The following is a 21,290-nucleotide window of genomic DNA, read 5'->3' as shown; positions in this document are numbered from 1 at the left end:
GGTGACGCTTACCCTAGCCATGTATAGTCGTATATCAAAATGTGGGTGAAGAAAAGGCGGACGTGACTAAACCACGCTTGTACGGTGAGGGGGGACGGCAACGCCAGCGACCAGATCCGCTGCTACCTCAGTGCTCGCAACATTAGTGCATAGCTGCATTTCTCTTTCTCTTTGCCAGCACGCGACGTCATCCTACGACGCGCGCCTTCGAAATTCTCGAACCGTAAAGGTTAGCGCACACCGGAGACTAGCAGCGGCCGCGCGACCATTTGCGACTAACGACCGAATTGCCAGTGACGTTCGCACTGGCAAGGCTGCAAACCCGAATAGTCACGTCCGGATCTCGTTATCAGCGAGAACTCGGAGACTGGCGCCGATCAGCTGGTCACCGCCAGCTGAGCGAATCAAGCGAGCCGCGTTGTTTTCGTCCTTTCTCACACATCGAACTCCTTGACGCTGCTGGGCGTTCCCAGCAGCGTCAATGAGTTCGATTCAAGCGAAGAACAAGAGATTGTCATGGCACTGATGTACTATGCCATGGTGTCAGCGCTGGCCGCACAGAATCCTCCAAAGAAAAAAAAGTTCGCGGTAGGTGTGACCGTCCCTTCACTCGCGAGAGTTGGCCGGCCATGTAAGCCGCCTACCTATGTTACTCTATGGCCTACCTCCCAAGCGGCACTGAGACGACGAGGAGTATTTCCGAGAGTGGTGTACGTATTCAGAAACGGTCCTTGAATTTAACTTGACTTGCCACCGCCTACAATGCAGCACAAACGCGTCTCGAACGCGGTGTCCTTAGTCGGTGTTAAGCCAGGTTAAGCCACGAAGCGCAAGCGCGTTCCAAACGCGCTGCATTGAAGGCGGTCACAAGTGAAGTTCAAGACAAAAAAACGATTCTGAATGCGAGAGAAAGATGGTGCACAATCCACTTTCTCTTTATTTTGACGTTGTTTAGCTTCTTGCGAATGCCATCACGTAAATTCGACATTTTGCTCGAGCTGCTGCGTTCCACCATCTCCAAGCCAAGTATTCCGCGGTGGCCATGGTGCCACAGACCCAGAGGAACGCACTCGTTTGTATCTGGCGGCAGGAAGCCAGCGCAATGAAAAAACAAGCAAACAAAATGAGCCTGCATAAAAAAAAAAATGCTGGTGTCACTTCTGGGCATCGCTGATTGATTCAAGCAGCTTTGGGACTGCAGTCGCGCGACTGAAAAATCTATCAGGAAGCGACTAGCCAAGGCAGTCAGTCGCTTTACGACCGTTCCCCACTGTTTACGACCGTTCCCCAAATAGTCGTGCGACCGCTGCTATTCACCGGTGTGAACCAACCATAAGTGCGAGTACGGCACATTCCCATCACGAATAGTCTAGCTAGCGGTGCGCCACGGTTTCTCTTCATGAAAATGGAAAACAACGGGACAGTTTATCTCGACTGTTGGCGCGGCCTTTTCACGCACGTATGAATCGCACAGAGTTAAATAATAGGTTCAGACTTTACAACTACATTATGCTGCAGGAAAGATCAAAACTAACACATCGTACAAGGGTATCAGTGCGTGCTTTGAAGTAACATTGCCAATTTGGAGATGGCCTTGCGCGGTGTTCCGAATATTATAGCTGTATTAGCTGTTTAATGCATACAAGCTCGGAACACAAATTTCGTTAAAATTCGTTCGACAGTTGTGTAGCGAGAAAATTTCCGCGTTTTACATGAACCTGAATGGGAAATTCAGGAAAAACCACGCGGAATAGACACCATGGAGCAGATGCGAAGCTCAGTCGAGAATGGAAGAGGTTTCGGTGCGCTAATAAAACTACGAAATTCCCAGACTTTTTTTTTTTTTTGCCCACCCAACGCCCATATCTCTGAACGCCTACAGAGTAAATCTGAGATTACTTGGAGAAGCTTCAGTCCAACGGTGGAAAAAAAAAAACAACAAAAGTAGGTTATAAAGGAGTAGATTGATGCTATCGATTTGTTTCCATCACAAAAAAAAAAAACCACATTCCCCGCAATGACCGCAGTAAGGAGCATCATTTCCTACACAGTAAAACAGACCTCCGAAAGCTAGAAGGCGCTCTACTGTGCAACGAAGCATGATTCTACTTTTTTTTTTAACTTCTTATCAGTCACCCCGCGAGGTAAAAACATGGCGTCCTTGAGCAATGATGAAACAAATCGCAGGTGTGGTTTTGCGTTGCCACAAGGACAATGAAGTATTACGCGCGGGCGGACAGTGCCCTTCGCCAGCTGTTCCTTCTGGGCGAATCTGTGCACACCGTTCGGAAAGCTGTATACTAGAGTTACTGTATGCTAACGTACGGTGCACGCGAAAGCAATTTCAGAAACGGGTAGAGAAATAAAACTGTAACCTAACATTGACAAATAGGCGAACAGAAGAGTACGGCGCCGTATAAACGTATTCGGCTCACGGCAGTAAGATCGCCGACACGTTCAGCGATACGAATAAAACTTAGAGCCAACAAAAAAAAAAAACACGTACGGAGCGGTTCTATGTCCATCCTTACGTGTGAAAGCACTACCAAAATTACCGTCAACTAGTGACCATCAAAGCAGCGTTGAAGGTCCACAGAAAGGCTGAACGACGCCCCCAATGAAATGCAGTCACCAATTGCACACAACCTCCGCGATTGGGTTGAGTTATAAGCTGTGTAAATGCTAGAGGCTCGTGTACTGTGCGATTTTCAGTGCACGTTAAAGAAACACCAGAAGGTCGAAATTGCCGCAGCCCTTCACTACGGCTAGCTCTGACAATCACATCGTGGTTTTGGGACGTTAAACACCACCGTGCGTGCATGGTAAAAAGCAAAGGAAAAAACTAACCAAAAGGTTAACAGAATCTTACGAACAAAGCGTTAAGACGAGATTTGTAAAAAATTTTCTTGCACGGGCAACTTGCACTTACGCAATTTTCCTTGCACGCAAACAAGTCACCGGTGCATTTTGCTGCAGCGTGGGCTGCGGAAACGCGCACAATCCGAGGATGGCGAAGGGAACGCGCACTGCTGCGAGGGTCTGACGCCGGGACCACACGGGGTTAGGGATCTTTACCTGCAACCGACGGCCCAGGCTTCCCGGGGAGCTCGTTCCTGGCTCCGGCAGCGGGCGGCCGTCGGCGAGGCCACCTCGGGCCGCCTGCGGTACAGGGCATCGACGGAGCCGCAGCGCACTCCCGCACGACCCACGCCGTCCGCCCGGAGGGAGGCGAACACTGCGCGGCCACGGTGTTGCTGCTGCTGGCGTCGCAGAATGGGCATTGCAGGGGGTCGCCGTCCGAAGTCGGCACGGGCGCGTCTCGGCGCCTCGGCCATTGCGTCGTCTTTTGTCGATCCCGCGACCGACAGAGCGGTTATTCTTGGGGCCGACCGCAGCCCACGGGCCAGAACGGGGGTGAGCGAAGGTGCGCGCACTGCGAGGCCGGCGCGCGCTTGCTGAAGTCCTTGGTGACCTACGCGAGAAGGCTACGCCCCTGACTGCATGAAATATCAACGCTTTCCGGTCGCCGAGAAGAACAGAGAGAGAGAAACCGCCTCCGAAAGACACGCCACTCATGAGTTGAGCGAGCATACGCTCCGCAAGTGTATACGGTCCCGTTAACAGACAGACGCACATGTCATAATCACGCAAACGATGATAGCAGAGGGACGTGACAAAAAAGGTGGATTGCAAGGTAAACCCGGCTATCAGACTCACACATACATCGATGTGTGGGGCTTTACGTGCCAAAACCACGATATGACTGATGAACCGGAGAGGGCTCCAAAAATTTCGTCCATCTGGTGGTGTTCTTTTAACATGCACCGAAATCGCACACTTGATGGGCCTCCGGTCTTTCTCCAGCACCAAAATGCGACCGCCACGGCCGGGGTCGTCCCCGCGACCTTCGAGTAGATGCACAATCTTGAAAAACGATGACGTCACGCGCAACTACTTAATCTCGATGACAAATTTCGCAGTGTGTGATACCCGATGTGAAAATGTTTTCGTCTGTGAAAGTTTCGCAAATAGTTCGGGCAGTGGCATCGTTCTCAATGCTTGCACCACTCTTATGTGCCGCCAGTCCAACCTTCAAAAAAACGTGGCAGACGCTCGCACCGACACACAACCCCCGAGCGACACCCAGACTTAGGTGTTTTAAGCGAGGCAGGTATATATACAGTGGAAGAAGCAAAAGTGCAGATACACGGTTTCAAGGTCTCCCAGGTGCTCCCACTCACTTTAGAGCGAGGACTACGGCCGAAGGCAAAAAAAAAAGGGGGGGGGGTGACACGTTACGTATGTAGGTTGCGGCATTGCGTGCATTATGCATGGCTAAGCAGGCGGCTCGAAAGGCGATCCTCGGCACTTGCAACACACACGCGACGGGGCGCCCGCAGCGTTTGAGATTCGTTCGCCAGCGCACTGCCTAATGGTCCCTGCCAAGCCATAGTTCCGCTCTCACGATTGAGAGGTTCGGCGTACAGAAAGATGAAGCCATGGCCCATTTAAAACTCCACCAACGATGGCGCATGCGCCGACTTATGTGTCATCAGAGACCATTACGCACCAACTACGTGTTTCTTTATTATTATTATTCCCTCGTACAATAAATTAGTTCACTGTGAGCTTTGCAAAGTGTGTACGAACGCGGGAACATTATCTTGAAAAAGTGCTTGGATAAAGACAACGAAAACACCAGTCCGCCGCAAGCAAGCGCTGGAAATGCATTTGACCTATTCCTCGTTCTGTGCGTACATAATGTCGATTAAGTGTAAGCCTCTTGCGCGACTTACACAAACTTGCTGCCGGCTGCTGGATAAAAAAAAAAGAATACACAGCTTCGCACGCAAGGCGAAACTACGAGCGCTCCTTGACACGCATTCCTCTGATGTCGCAGAGTAGCGCGCGCGGGGTGCGCAGAATCTCATCGCATTTCGACTTAACACGGAACATCACAGCAACGAAAGATGTTCGCTGGGCGTGTTTATACTAAAAGATTTAGACAAGAAACTAATAAAAGCGACACAGCGAGAGGGAAAGAGTGACAGTCGGGGTGAGGTTGCCCCGTCTCTCTCTCCTCCTCCCCTCACACACACATACATACACAGACGACGTTCGTCTTGGAAGGTGCAAGCCCGTACGGCAAAGTGACTGGACGAGCGTTGGCGTAGCTCGGGACAGTGGATGGACACTGTAGCTCGGGTGCGGAACAAGTGCTGATGTCGCTTGCACACCAGAAGCATTGCTGGGCGCACCGTCCGTATTGGAATGTTTGCCTGCCTTCTGTCTCTTTACGGTTGAGGTCTAGATACGGGAATGGGGGGGGGGGGGGGGGGCTGCAAGTAATGCTGCTTTTTGCAAAAGCTTTGGACCAATCTTGGTGCGTTCACTTCGCTTAGCCTTCTTGCGTTACGCGTGGCACGGCGACTTAAATCAAATCCAAGGTAAGATGCTAAAAAAAAATCCTCCCGTCTTTATCATTCCTTCCCGGATGCGAAGGTATACGCAAGCCTTACGTCCTCGAAAATGAAATTTGAAGGGAAAATATCAGGAAAGAAATGAAGAAATGAACATGCTGTCAAATTTCTCTAAGAAGCCTCTCTTCAAAAAGGCAACGAACCGGGCTACTCCACCCAGCTTCACTGAAACAGAACTGAGTAATATCCTTGAAACGTCGGATGCAACAACAGCATGCCGACACAGCCGAAAATCTAGCGCGTCGTTTTCCTTTTCCTTTCACTTATCAATGCTGGTTAACTCTGATGTATTACATCTCCACAAGCAAATAGTTGGTGAGCATGTTTTTTTATAAGCGTTCGAGCAGATGCGGAGCGTCCGTGAAACGTGTGCTTGTTTGTAACACTTGAAATAGCTTCAATTTAACACAAAGAAACTGCGCAATTCGCGCACTATGCTAATCATGCTCGTCAGTCTTGAGAATAGAAGGAGTGCTTACATTCAAATAAACGACAAGGCAACTGCATTCGATACCTGTCGGTCAAATGGCTGCCCACGAAGCACCTATTGTCCGGGAAGAGGATGAGTTAGCGCCTTTTCTCTAAACCTGTGGCATCTGCCTAAACGTACAGCCATAAACAAAAAAAAAATATGGCACCACAGCTTAACACCCAGGCCTGCCACTATTACGTCAATTCAGTCGAGTAGTAACCGAAAGAGTTACTGCATTAGAGAGCTACTTCGCGGACCAGACTGTGCACGGGCCATTCAGTGGTGCGCAACATCTGTTCACGCCTACCAAATCAAGGAAGCAACACTGAAGGCCTTCCGAGCTGATCTTGTCATTGCCATCGATCTTAGGTGGTCTTGCGTTCTTGAGATGATGCGCACTTGCTACCTTCCAGTCTGGAAGGCAAAACCATTTCCACGATACCGTTTTCTTTACATATATACACACTATCGAGCGAAGGAATACCACTGAGTTCCTCTAAACAAACTTCACAGCACTGCTGACTGGGCGAGTTGGAGCATAATAAAATGGTATTTTTTTTAAGTGCGAATACACTTTATAAGCGACCCCAAACCATCCACCGCCGTCGGCGGCGTCCGCAGTCTTCTCTCTATCTTTAAAAGAAAGAGGACTTGGCGGGCCGCAGCGCGACGCTCTACCGAATAAGCCACGGACGCGACGCTGATATCCCCCTTCGCTCGCTCCTCCGCTCTCCTCGCTCGCTGCAGCTGCGCGCGCACCCCTCTCTCTCGCGCGCCCGCCTTCTCTCTCAGTCTCCCGTCGAGAGCGGGTCGTGAGGGGGAGTAAAGTTAAAATCCGTTGGCATTCGCCAGTGAGTTGACGTAAACTCCCCCGTGTGATCAAACTGCGGTTCCCAGGAACCATTACACCATAGAGGCACCAAAGTGTGATTAATAAATATAATAGTGCGAATTAATAAATACCCCTCATAGCATCACCCCGTGTATTCGCACTTAACCATGTTCCCCCTCGGGGAAATGCTTGGGAGTTTTTTTTGCTTTAGCGCAGCTAAGTTTGAGCGTGAAGAAAATGAGCGCTTCTTGACCGTATCTTTTCTTCACGCTCGAACTGATCAGCGGTAAGGCAATGCCATTTTACAATAGGTGACCGGTAATATGGGCAATCGCAGGGAGCTGTGGGATGCTTCCGGTTCGACGCACCACGCGGGTTGGCAGTGGCACGCGCGCATTTTGTACCGCTCCGTTGAAAAAAAAAACCTCTCCGTGCGATGCCAGCGCTTTAGAAGTTGGTTTTTTGTTTTTGCTAACCATGACTGTGACGATGACAAGCTACGAAAGCCGTGAATTGTAAGGAAACTTTTTATCGCACTAAAATGATCTGTTATGCTTTTATGCTGATCGGGGGTACTGTCAGTTTGGCTAGCAGATAAGTCGATACACAAAACAGTTTTCATTGTATGATTATCAGCCTGACTACGTCCACTGCAGGACAAAGGCCTCTCCCATGTTCCGCCAGTTAACCAGGTCCTGTGCTTGCTGCTGCCAATTTATACCCGCAAAACTTCTTAATCTCATCTGCCCACCTAACCTTCTGTCTTCCCCTCACCCGCTTGCCTTCTCTGTGAATCCAGTCAGTTACCCTTAACGACCAGCGGTTATCCTGTCAACGCGCTACATGCCCGGCCCATGTCCATTTTCCTCTTCTTGATTTCAACTATGATATCCTTAACCCCCGTTTGTTCATTGTATGATACGTTACTGCACATAAAAAATCCCCATTTTAAAGATCTCAGGGCATGGCGATGACTGTAGCGCAGTGTGCTAAGAGTTCATTTCGGGATCGCTGCTTCGGCCGACATCGTCGGTCGATCGGCATAAAGCGCAGCACTCAATTGAGTGCGCTGAGATGTCTTTTTTTTTCCTCGCCTTCAGTGCGGTATAAGATGCATTTCTTAGTCAAAGCCAGATGCTTATATGAACGCTGATCTTGATCAAACTTAGCGGCACGGCGGCACATAAACAGTACAGTCAGACATAGACAGCGCCGAGTAATCGAAACTCTGCGCTTGTTTAACGCACTTATTCTTTTGGGTGCCGTCCTGGCGCTAAGTTTGACCACGATAAATGCAAATGGACTCGTCCAGCGCTTCGTGTAAACTTACTATTGAGCGAAGCTATCGCATTTTTTTGTCATATATATGGGTGCAATGGCCGGCGCTCATCTCGTATGGCAGGTAGATTTCACCCGCGTGTTCCCATAATATTTTTGCTAGGCGCGTCTGCGCGACAATTTATTTCTCAATACAATATTCGGAGCAAATTTGTGCGTAAGTTTTTTTAGAGTGGAATACACACGTATCTGTGATAACATGGTTTTCGCACACTCTGGCTTCAACGTTCCGTACTCAAAGGCCACCTGTCGCTGTGGCTCTTTTCACATCCGCGGCACACCTCAATTTTCTTTCTTCGTGAGTTGGAGCAGTCAACAGCTGAACTACCGATCACGGTTTATCAGGACGAAGATAAACGGGCGACCGCGCGCGCGAATCCCGAATAACCCGAGGCTTGCGGCGAAGCGGTTCACCGTCGTCTACTCTTCTCGAACGGGAAGTCGGTAGCAGACGGTGCATCCCACAATCCCTCGCTCTTTTACTGGTCACCTATTTCACAGAGAGACTTGAACTTGTAGCCCTGTAGTCTGATGAATCCCATGTAACCACCCTAGCGTCCACATATTTTCTCACGTTTCGATTTGGTTATCCCAAATCTACGTTCCATTCCACCACGCAGCCCGCATGACATTAATAAATTAAGAAAGTCATAGTTTCGCGACTTTAAGTATCTAGAGCACAGGATGAGCGCTATCATCCATTTACTTCGTCATAACCGATACTTCGTTATATCCGGGTTCGTTATATCGAAGTGTGAGTATTATGAGATAAGAACTTTTCTAGTGACCAAGCTATTAAAACACTGAAACAAACATTAATTAAATGCTTTTACTGAGAGTATAGGCGACATAGTTGAATGAGCGAAACCAACGAGCACATCTACAGAAATCGGGAGAAAGCGGCTAATTCGAGGAATGCCTTGCGAGCGACACGCGAAATCACACCTCAAAAAGGCGCGAAAAAGCGCGCACAAGGCGCGACGCTGGATTAAAAGCGAACATTACCTGTTAACTGACTATACTTAGCCATTCTGAGAACCCGATGGGTTACACTTGCGTTGTGTATGTGCTGTGCCTAACCTCTCAACAAAATATTCTTATGCCTAGTTCACACTGAAACATCCGCTTTCTACAGCGACCGAAATTCCCCTGCCGCCGAAACGCAGCGTCGTTCGCACTGGACGCGCCCCGCGCCGCCGAATATGCCACCTACTACGGGGCGAACGCGGGATGGATGCGCTGTCACCCGGTTGTTGTCGCGGCTCGCAAACGCCACTACGCTATCCGGTGGTGTATACTTCGACGATTCTCGTACGCAAGAAGCAAGAAAAGACAGTACCGCTTACTTTGCTGGCAAGTGTCTGTCTTGTAATGCACGAAGAGTAGAAAAACCACCGACGCCAGCGGCGTTGGTGGGTTTGTTTTGCTCTGCAAGACCGCAACAAGCTCGGTCACGCCAACAGCAAGCTCGGTCACCTCTTTCACGAAATACGGAGGCGAAGTAGGCACACAGTAGGTTAAACCCCCGTTGGTTTCAACATTCAGTTACGTGCACTGCGGCATAAGAAGTGAGTAGGGCTTGGCCGCCATTTTTCAAACTTCCTTGACTAGCGCTCCTATTGGACCGCGGTGACCGATTCGGCGGCAGACGCCGCAAAAATCGGTCCGAGAGCGATCGGCGCGGAGAGGGCCCTTTCGGCGGAACTCGCCGCCGCCGAACCGGATTCGGAGCACTTTCGGCGGCCGGAATGCTCAGTGTGAACGCGGCCTTAGAGTTAGCTTCAATTGGCTCACTTATATTTTGCAATAAGTACTCTTGCAATAACCTCCCTTTTTGTTGCTCTGAAGGATCCTTTGCGGAAAGAAGTCACGTCGCGCGATGGCACCGCGCAATGTCCTCCAGGAGGCTCGTAGTCACGGTGTAAGATACAATTTCGGTGGGGACACTCGCGAGACGCGATCGACCAGATACAGCGACGCGCGTCCATCGAACCGCTGCCGGCAGCGCACATCCATCGGCGAGTAGACGCAACCTGAACACAAAGAGGCGTTGCTATAACAACCAGCCCTTCGCGGGAAATTTGAGTTCAATGACACTGGCGCGTTGTTCCTGCCAAAGAGTGAAATTTGATTACCGTTCTCTCCAACCGTTACGGGGATCTTCCAGATTGGCCCCTCGCGAAATTCTTGCTAACCGGCGAGGCATGCGACAAAAATACAGCGCCCCCCACAAATCATTAGAAGGGGAGGACGCGATTGACCTCCTTGAACTATATACGAATAAATCATTCATGTCTATTCACGGCCGAATCACGGTACCTTAAACTCTTAAAATAAGCAGTAAAACGCTCGTGACCACAAGCAAAGAGTTAGTAAAGGGAGCTGTTACCAACTTTCTTGGGCACTTACAAACTTTTGTGACCTTTTCACTACGTAAACTTCACTACGCAACGGTTCTTTTGCGCACTGTTACTGACTTTTGCCATGAACCTGTTGAGCGAATTTGTCGAACAAATCTTAGATGACATTATTACGAGCGTCTAACAAGCTATTGCTAGCACGAGTATCCGTTCAAGTTCATTGAGGCGATATATATGTAAGCTTATAGTATATGCCCATCTTGGTTCTTGTATATTTTATAGGCCATAATGAGGCAGTATTATGCAAAATTGACTTAGCATATTCTTTACTTTTATTAAAAGTCATATGCTACGTTACATTCAGCACCTAATATCAATGTACATTGTTCAAACAGAAAGGCAAATTTGAAATATTTATTCTGAAGCATAGCCGCCCACTGGCACCAGTTGCGTTGTCCAAACGTATGACTACGAGGGCTACGCTATGCGGTGAGTGAAGCACACACGTTATCACTGTACAAAGTATCTTAGATTCGACGCTTAATGGTACGTACATGTTCTTCACTATCCCTGTGAGGCCCCCGGGACGGCTTTAAGCTCTCCCAAGTAGAGTACCAAGTACTCAAAATCGTTAACCACTTTTACTAAACACATTACTAGCTTGACGTGCCATATAACCACGTGCTGAGGCCCAGGGGACGGCTTTAAGCTCTCCCATAATAGAGTACCAAATACTCTAAATCGTTAACCAATATTTCTAAACACATCTGACTCCGGACTGAGGACCACCACTATATCCATTTACCAGATTTTTAATTACTACTCCAAAACGCAAGAAAGGTAATCTATTGTATACAGTCTTAAAAGCAGCGCCAGTCTACTCTTTAGCAGTTAGAAGCTTTTCGCGTTTACTTTTCATGCACTCCACTCGCCCACTACGTACACGCTCAGCGTAACAATCACATAGATATCTCACTTTAATCACTATTTCGCAAACTCATCCACACCAGCATGATGCCATCTGTTCACCTTAATGTAGCACGCCGAACTTCGAGCAGACTACATAACACCTTTAGCTTATCACGCATGTACGGCAATACTAACGCTTTCAACCAATCGGCTCTTCCAAGAGCTATTCGTTTGTGGAATGATTTGCCAAATGATCTTACGTCAAAACAAGACCACACAAAGTTCTATCATACTCTTAAAGAATACTTATGCACCAAAAACTACTCTATCGCATCTTCGTACTCATCTGTGCTTATAGGACTGTTGCCGATGTTTTTGCACTATTGCTAGGTTGTAGCTACTGTCATATCTTTTTTTTAATTTCACCTTCTGATACTGTAACTCACTTTTTTAGTATTTTGTTTACATGATCATAAGTTGAACTGCATTTCCTATTATATTCAATATTTGCCTATGTATGTATGGATATATATATATATATATATATATATATATATATATATATATATATATATATATATATATATATATATATATATATATATATTTCTAACACATTATCTGTACCGCCCCCCTCACACAATGCCCCTCAAGGGCTCTGTAAGGTACTGTAAATAAATAAAAAATATAGCCGATTAGTCGCAAAACAGGAGCGCGCAACTTATCAGTTGACAGGAAACGTCGAAATGGGAGTGCGACCACTCGAAATGAGCAAAGGTCCGACGTTGCTGACACTTTTAAGCCAAGAATGTCAAACTTGAGCGAGACGGGAAGAAGATAGGAAAGAATGAACGCGTGAAAATGAGGGTCATCCGTGCACTAAGTTGAGCTGTGTGTGCCGGACAATGTAGGTTGTGTGCATCATTTCATCAGGATACAGGCAAAGTAGTGCGAAGTTAAGCGCGGGAGACCTTTTTCTTTTGCAATGTCCGAAGTGTAAAGCATAGGGTGCATGTGGAGCTTGCATTCGGCAAAGGAGTTGAACTGAGTTGTAGTGGCGCCCCGCTTGCAATAGATCACTATTTTAGTTTAATAAGTGTTTGGCGACGAGGGCGCTTGTTAGCTGTAAGCGTCGAGCGTGCCAAAGGCGCGTAAGCTTCGACCTGTCGTTAATTTATGTTCATTGCTACAGCCCGCTTGTTCGTTGTGTGCCGAGAAGTAAACGTGTCTAAGGCAGTTTCATTTGCGCTGCGTTACAATGTCAACAGCTTCGGGATCATCATATGACTACTATCGGACGTATTTTCCTTGCGACTGGCCTCAAGAGCAAACCTCATAAGCGCGAAAATGCACGCGACAGCGACGAGCGATGCTATGAGCGACGAAACAGGGCGTTCGCGCGACGTGTCGCGTGCTCGTTTTCGCGCGATCGCTCGGTTCTCCAGATTTGGAAACCGTCGCTCATCGTGCGGAAGTGCTGGGCTCAAGCAGCCAATAGCGAAAAACCGGGAAAGACAAGGACTACATAGATGCACGTGACCCTGCCCGAGTCACGTATTCGCAACAGGAAATGACGCAATGTTTACGCGTGTGCATATAAAAAAAAGTGTTACAAGGCATTCATAAACACTTTCCGTTCCATTACACAGCAATATATCGTATTTTTAAATTGCATACCGCTCACTACGCGGTTTTCTTGGTGCGAGTAGACTGCCTCATGCCAGCAACAGTGAAGTTCGCTCGCCGAAGCCGCCGCGTGAATGAGGTTCGCCTGTGCTAGCGACTGATCGCGCGAAGACGATCTTTTGGGCTTAACGTATACCGCTGTATGCATTCGCGCCAACACGCATCCTTAAAACTACCGTGACACTGGACTTGTTGCGTGTTGCAGCAGGCTGCTTTCTCTTACGCAGCGCTCTGAAATATTGCACTTACGTAGGCGTTCATGTAGCCCGTTGCGTCAAATTCGAACTGGAGTTTTAATTCACCCGCAACGTATGAGTTGCCTGATGCGGCCCTTGCATTATGAATCGTTCGTTAAACTTGAACTATATACGAATAAATCATTCATGTCTATTCACGGCCGAATCACGGTACCTTAAACTCTTAAAAAAAGCAGTAAAACGCTCGTCTCGTGACCACAAGCAAAGAGTTAGTAAAGGGAGCTGTTACTAACTTTCTTGGGCACTTACAAACTTCTGTGACCTTTTCACTATGTAAACTTCACTACGCAACGGTTCTTTTGCGCACTGTTACTGACTTTTGCCACGAACCTGTTGAGCGAATTTGTCGAACAAATCTTAGATGACATTATTACGAGCGTCTAACAAGCTATTGCTAGCACGAGTATCCGTTCAAGTTCATTGCGGCGATATATATGTAAGCTTATAGTATATGCCCATCTTAGGTCTTGTGTATTTTATAGGCCATGTTGAGGCGGTATTATGCAAAATTGACTTAGCATACTTTTTACGTTTATTAAAGGTCATATGCTACGTTACATTCAGCACCTAATATCAATGTACACTGTTCAAACAAAAAGGCAAATTTGAAATATTTATTCTGAAGCATAGCCGCCCACTGGCACCAGTTGCATTGTCCAAACGTATGACCACGAGGGCTACGCTATGCGGTGAATGAAGCGCACACGTTATCACTGTACAAAGTATCTTAGATTCGGCGCCTAATGGTACGTACATGTTCTCTATCCCTGTGAGGCCCCCGGGACGGCTTTAAGCTCTCTGACTCCGGACAGAGGACCACCACTACAGCCATTTACCAGTTTTAATTACTACTCCGAAACGCAAAAAAAGGTATTTTTAATCTATTGTATACAGCCTTAAAAGCAGCGCCAGTCTATTCTTTAGCAGTTAGAAGCTTTTGGCGTTTACTTTTCATGCACTCCACCCGCCCACTACGTACACGCTCAACGTAACAATCACAGAAAAGTATTGGAAAGCTGCAGAAATTTCGACCACCTGGGGTTCCTTAACGTGCACCCAAATCTGAGCACACGAGCCTACAGCATTTTCGCCTCCATCGAAAATGCAGCCGCCGCTGCCGGGATAAAGACCAGGCAGAGAAGGACACATACAACAGCGCTGACTTAAAACATGAGTTTATTTGTCAAACCACGCATTATATACCTGCGCAATTAAAACGAAAAGGAACAAAAATGACAAGTCGACAGTAAATGAAATATCGGCATCATCACAGAAAAAGCATGTTCATTGCGCGTGCAGTCATTCTGATTTAAAAAAAAAACTTTCTGAAATGACAACTTTTGTGCTTTGTTGGCAAATTAATGACGTAGTTAACGACATGGTAGCACCTTTTTTAATGCGAAAGCCTCGAATGATTCAACGTCAAAATTGACAGCAATAGTGATGAAAAAAAAATCACGATATGAAGTCACAAGTTGCCAAAACTTTAACGTCAAGAGGCCACGTCCTAGCATGACATTAAGAGTGAACCAATCACAGAGGCCCTGCAAATTTAGGTGACGCGCAGAGAGCTTGCAATGGCTCCGATCACGGAGCCAATGCAAACCCATGTTTAGTACAGGAAGCTTGCGGGGGGGGGGGGGGAGGAGGATCATTACATTGAGAAGAAAAAAAAACGTTTTTGCCTTCGAATCGTCTCACGGGAGGATGCCTTCCCGTGATCGTTTTCTTTTTTTTTATTTACTGTATTGGCTACAATAAATTCTGCACCCATCTTCTTTTTTTTTTTCGTTTAAATTAAAGCACGTGATGCCTGCCATGGTTGACGGTTAAGTGATAAACACTGGCCAAACAATAATCACTGAAGTCTGGACCAGTGTTAAGAAAAAGGAAAATGGGACCGGAAAATGTCAGGGTGCTCCGTGCCAAATCCACGAAAGGATGATGTGGTGCGATATGGCGGCAGGTCCCCTGCATCGTAATTTTGACTACCTCGGCTTTTGCTAGTTTTTGCATTTAGAACCCATACGAATGTGGCCGCTCTTGTCACCCAATCACCGACGCCAGTCGCCACTCACGGTGACTGAGAACATTCCAGAGCGGAGGGGGAAACTCCGGTGCTCTGCGCACCTGCGGGATACAAATTTTGGTGGTGCCACCTTTTAGTCTAGCAGATCTCACCAGGCCGGCCTTATCCCGCCCAGGGGCGACTGAGTGGTTTCAACGAGTCGCCATTTCCCACAGACAAAAAGGTTCATCCGAGGTGTCAATCGTCAACCTCCATGCCCACGTCGTCGACTGGTCAGTGACCTTTGAAGGCTCAGTGGTGCTCTTCATTATACACCTGCCAGTGCTGCGAGGGAAGGAGTTGGTGGGTGGGTGATTTTTGAGGACGAGGCGGGAAGGTAAGAAAATGGGGTGTGGAGTGCACGATAACTGCCTCCCATGTGAAGACACCTCCACCGATCCACTCGCGGGGGAACGGGGATTGATGGGACAGTGAGATTGAGCAAAAGAAAGGTAAAAGAAGAGAACAAATATGAAATGATAGCGAAAAACACGCGGTAAAATCAGGGTGGAAGGGATAAGTAAGTGGGAAATAGAAACAAACTTCGCGTGAGGGGAACTTATTTTCCCTTACTTGCCACCGCGTGGAGAAGGGTGACGGGGAATGAAACCCCAATCATGTTACTTTCATCTGGCGCACTAAAAAGCGTCCACGCCTGTTCACTGAGATGGAATGATGCATGCAGTTTCCGCGATCACAACTTGCCCTTCCGACTGCTCCGGCCACGGGACCCACTCGTGCTTGCACCGGCCCGCCACCACCGTAGCCGGTGATTGAACTCGCGTCCTGAAGCTGGGCACTTAAAGGGCCTGATTGATTGATATGTGGGGTTTAACGACCCAAAACCACTATATGATTATGAGAGACGCCGTAGTGGAGGGCTCCGGAAATTTAGACCACCTGGGGTTCTTTAACGTGCACCCAAATCTGAGCACACGGCACTTAAAGGGCCTGTAGACAGCCTCATATATATATATATATATATATATATATATATATATATATATATATATATATATATATATATATATATATATTTCAAGTAAACGCGCGCATTGTGCAGAATGCTGTCGCGGTCAACGATTCTGCACGCGGCAGCGCTACGAGCCGCCGGGTGCGCCACAAATTCCAAGAAACAATCCCTCGTCTTTTCATGGCTTTTCGGGCCTCCGCGTGACGCGCCGTGCCACATTCCTAGCCCACCGAGCCAAATATGCTGTCGAGCGCCTACGACTTCCGGTCAGTGTGCAAGCAGCGCTGCTTGATGTCCGTCGTGTTGCTTGCATGCGTGGAACACGCGCGTCCCCGTACGGGTCCATCACGTTGGCAATCCTTTGAAGGCATGTGCGCAATGCAGGTTCCACACCGGCACGACTACGGCGGCCACGGTTCGCCAACAAGCACGCAACTGACGGCGTCGACGGTTGAAGTCGCGGCAACCGGAAGTAGACGGTATTTCAAACAGCGCGTCAGCGATGACGTATGCCACGCGAGATTGGCCAGGATTGGCCACCTTTTCTAGATGGTGTTGGATTGGCAGGGGCGCTCGGCGAGAGGGCAAAGGGGCGTGGGAGAGGATACCAGCGAAGGGAAGCGCAGGAGAGAGAGCGAAATATGTCACAGTTTCGATAATGAAACGCGTACCGTAACGAAAAATTATCACGGATCCGTGTTCGTCGTACCTCGTGCACAATTTCCCCACAAGAACTGAATTTCGACTTATGGGAGGTTTTTCGAGCCCTTTAAGGGGCCCTGAAACACTTGTTTGAGTAACCATGGAATTGATTCACTGGAAAAGCGTATTACCTCACAAAATAAACGCCGCAAAAATTTTAAGAATCCGTCCAGTGGTAGTGGTTAGAAGATGAGAAAAGGCACCTAATTTCTGCAACCCGGTCGGGAGCACGGCGCAGTGCCTACCGTCCAGTACGAGCGGAGTTACAAAGATTTGTCACACGCTGCAATCACATTCTTTCTTCTCTCGTCCCGATGAAAGCGCTGGAAGCTAAGCAGAGAGGGATGGCAGGGGCAATCCAAAAAACGTCACTCGCGCCTCGTGACCTTGAGCGTTTTTTCTTCTTCGATACGCAGCTTTCTCAGCGCGATCGCGCGCGCACGCGTGGACAAGTGACGGTCTCTCACGGTGACCTCTGCAACAAGCGAGCGCGCCATGTTCAAATCATCCAATGGCTGGTAGATGGGCTTAATTCCGTGGTTTGTCGAGAGTAGAGGAAGCTATATTTAGCCAACTTTAATAGTTTAATGTGAATTCCAGGCCGCGATCTGCGTTATAATATTTGGCTCGCATGTTGTCAGGGCCTCTACTACAGATCGGCAGCTTTATCTGACCATGCAAGTTCAAGGATTCTGAATCCGGAAGATTTCCGCAGCAGCGGGGGGGGGGGGGGGGTGCTGAATTATTCGCTTTTATTTCTTTCGGCACCAAAAAAAAAAAACCAAAAACATCGCGGAAACAAGAAAACAAGAACATCAGCATTGGGGTCGGCTTGGAGTGGCCGAACACACGAAGGTAGGGTTTCCCACTAAAGTGAGAGTCTGAAAGGATCAACACAACTAGCAGAATATTTCCTTCAAAACAGCTCGTGTATGTGTTACAGGAACGCCAAAACGTGTCTGGCCCCTTTGTTATTGACAGTCTAGGCTGGTCTTTTGCTGTCACCGCCACGGCCGTGATTCACCGTATATGTATACTTATCTATATATATTAACACTCTAGAAAGGAAAAAAAAACTCCCAAGCATTTCCCCGAGGGTGAACATGGTTAAGTGCGAATACACGGGGTGATGCTATGAGGGGTATTTATTAATTCGCACTATTATATTAATTAATCACACTATGGTGCCTTTATGGTGTAATGGTTCCTGGGAATCGCAATTTGATCACACGGGGGAGTTTACGTTAACTCACTGGCGAATGCCAACGGATTTTAACTTTACTCCCCCTCACGACCCGCTCTCGACGGGAGACTGAGAGAGAAGGCGGGCGCGCAAGAGAGAGGGGTGCGCGCGCAGCTGCAGCGAGTGAGGAGAGCGGAGGAGCGAGCGAAGGGGGAGGGGGTATAAGGCGCGTTACTGACACCGATATCAGCGTCGCGTCCGTGGCTTATTCGGTAGAGCGGCGCGCTGCGGCCCGCCAAGTCCTCTTTCTTTTAAAGATAGAGAGAAGACTGCGGACGCCGCCGACGGCGGTGGATGGTTTGGGGTCGCTTATAAAGTGTATTCACACTTAAAAAAAAGACAGCGCTCGGTGCCCAGCTCGTCGCAATGCGCCGACGCGCGCTTATCTCTGATGCGTACTTAGCGCCGCGGATGGGGGTGATGCTTGTGCGCGCGCGCCTATCTTTCGGTGGGGAGAATCGTGTGCCTTCGGCTTTCACTGGAACGATTGCGTTAGTTGCCGGGCACACAAAGGTATCTTCGGTCTATGCCCAGGCCCCGCTTGCGAAAAGAGCGCGCTTTTCATACACAGCGAGGTATAACTGAGACATTTGTTAGTTTGTACTGCTCCGTACCTGTGATTAGGTATCAAGCATCGCTTTTTTTGGTTTTGTTCAAACAGCACGTTACGTGTCGCGCGGTAAACGTTGTTAGTTCGCTCTCGCCTTATATGTATTGTTTTCGTGCGTCATTTGTGCGTGAGCAGCGCGCTGCGATCTGCTTGCCGTTCTCAGTCTGATATTCCAAGTTGTTGCTGTCGCATTCATAGCTTCGCCCTTGCAGCGAAACTTTTTTTACGTATTTACTGCCCTCGGAACTCGTAGATCGCTATCGCGCCGCCTTGATGTTGTGCGCGCCGGTTGCGGCAAATGGTAGGTCCTTTTTTAAATACCCCTGCGCTTGATTGCGCCTTCAAAACAAAGTCGTTTTATGCCGCCTACGATCGCATCTGCCGCGGTTTTGTCCGCAGGACTTGCGGAAAGCAGCGTTGCTTTGACTGGTTGGGTGTTAAGCGCACGCACACTTTCGGGACAGTTACGTCGTCGCCATACATGATCGCGTCAAAAGCGACCACGGTTTCGTCGACAGCGGCAACGACAATCACGCACGCTGTAGAAGACAGTGCGTGCGCCGGTCACACGCGTACTTCCCAAGCTTCGAGTACGCTGCTCTCGGCCTTCGTTCGGACGATTTCCGTACTAAAGTTCGTATCACCTGCCGCGATTAGGAAATGTGTTCGGAACATTCGAATTCAGGCCCAATAGACATAATGTAATTTCGCTGAGGAATTTCACTTATTCGCGTCTACCGCGGTTTCGCATCACCGAGATTCTACTGTACGTTTAGATGAACGCCTCTTACACTCATTCATGATAAAATGGGGTAGGTTAGAAAAGCGTGGAGCGGATTGTGCTCCTTTTTTGTCAAGGCGGCGGGATCACGCGCAAAATTTTCGATTTCCGGGAGATTTTTCATGACAACCGTACAAACGGAAGAAACAGTCCAAATCCGGGAGTCTCCCGGCCAATCCGGGAAACTTGGCAGGTATGCCATGCTCAAAAAAGTGTTGCAGGGTTCCTTTAAGATACGACGGCGGGCGAAAGCAGAACAGTTAGACTCGTTACACCACTAACCATCAAAGCTTCCCGCGATCTCCTGTCTTCTCTCTCTTTTTTTTTTTTTAAAAAACAAGCAGCTTGTGAAGGGCGTTCAATGAACACGCAAAATTAATGACAACTATCTTCAGATAACAAAGTCAGTCATAAACGACGCAGTATTGTTTTTTTTTTTCATACTGCTCCTTTCGGTGGATGATAGCCGGGACGTGCGGTTCATTGACGATCAACCACCAATCAGCTGCTTGTGGTAAAACAGCTCGACCTGAATTTAAAAGAGAGAGAGAGGTAACGAGCCCAACGCTGTACAATGTGTTGTTTTCGTCCCGTTCTCGTTCAGTTTTTGCAAGTTAAAGAAACTTGCCCACACGCGATTTGGCACGCTTTTAGTTTTTTTTTTTTTTAGTTTCGGCAACAAAGAATGAAAATGACCTCGGTTCAATGAATCGTGTGTTTTAAAACGCAAAGATACCTCCACACAGTAGACTTTATTTTTTTTTCCACTACTAGCAGCCTATTTTCCATGAACCTAAATGCCGGAGCTTTACGTACCAAAACAGAAATATACTCACTGCAGTTGAAACGGAGATTACGGTAAAAATCGTAATCCCCGTTTAACAACATATGCGATCTCGTTGCTATCGCGCATTTCTAAACACGTCGAGTTTCAACATTCTTTACTGCGAAATAAAACTTGCTTACCCCACAGTGATTTACACTTGCTCTAAGATCCCTTAGATACCTACGCTTTATATAGCTTTGCTGGTTCACACAGAGCGTAGGATCTGCGCCCAAATTTATTACTGCAGTTTGTATGGTTTCTAGGCATTGAGCGGTATCCAATCCGGAAAAAAAAAAGAACTAACGAAGCCGTGAAGGAAACGAGCTATTGCTGGCGGCAGGAAAAAAAAAAAGAAAAAAAAACGGGAGGCGAAGTAGAAAACAGGATCGGGAGGTCGCTTTGATATCGCAATACGTTCCCTGATAGCACGTTCATGCACACATCAAAGCAGTGATGGCTTGTATGACGTATTATGATATGTTTCGTCCCCTACGAATGACGGCTGGGAAATATCAAATGAGGAAGTACCCGAGCGATCACATGAGAAGACATGCGAACCACTATCGGCGCAGCGGACAGTCGACGGAAGATCACGGGGAACTTGAGAAACGTAAAAAGGAAAAAAAATGCGACACACGATCGCTTACGTTAGACGGATTAAACACCAACAACATGCAGAGTGCAACAACCGCGAGTTCGAAGCACGGTTCGTTGACAGCGTTTCTTGCACTCCCGTGTCACGAAACAACCTTT

At 48.0% G+C, this 21,290-nt stretch overlaps 1 protein-coding gene across 2 annotated transcripts in view; it reads right to left on the bottom strand.

Annotated features, from left to right (window-relative positions):
- Nucleotides 1–21,290, bottom strand: part of LOC119176084 (dnaJ homolog subfamily C member 7) — a 106,218-nt gene that overhangs the window by 84,640 nt on the left and 288 nt on the right. Inside the window, exon 1 of one of the 2 annotated variants that reach the window (XM_037427210.2) lies at nucleotides 3,076–3,366. The exons of the other annotated variant lie outside the window; for it this stretch is intronic. Within the exon in view, the coding sequence (XP_037283107.1) occupies nucleotides 3,076–3,335 (260 nt within the window). The 5' untranslated portion in view covers nucleotides 3,336–3,366. Of the gene's footprint in view, nucleotides 1–3,075; nucleotides 3,367–21,290 lie in introns of those variants that run through there. 2 annotated transcript variants of the gene reach the window in all.

The sequence above is a fragment of the Rhipicephalus microplus genome, chromosome X (genome assembly GCF_043290135.1).
Source record: "Rhipicephalus microplus isolate Deutch F79 chromosome X, USDA_Rmic, whole genome shotgun sequence".
NCBI lineage: Eukaryota > Metazoa > Arthropoda > Arachnida > Ixodida > Ixodidae > Rhipicephalus > Rhipicephalus microplus.
The sequence above is the reverse complement of the archived record's forward strand: the minus strand, read 5'-3'. Positions and strand labels throughout refer to the sequence as shown.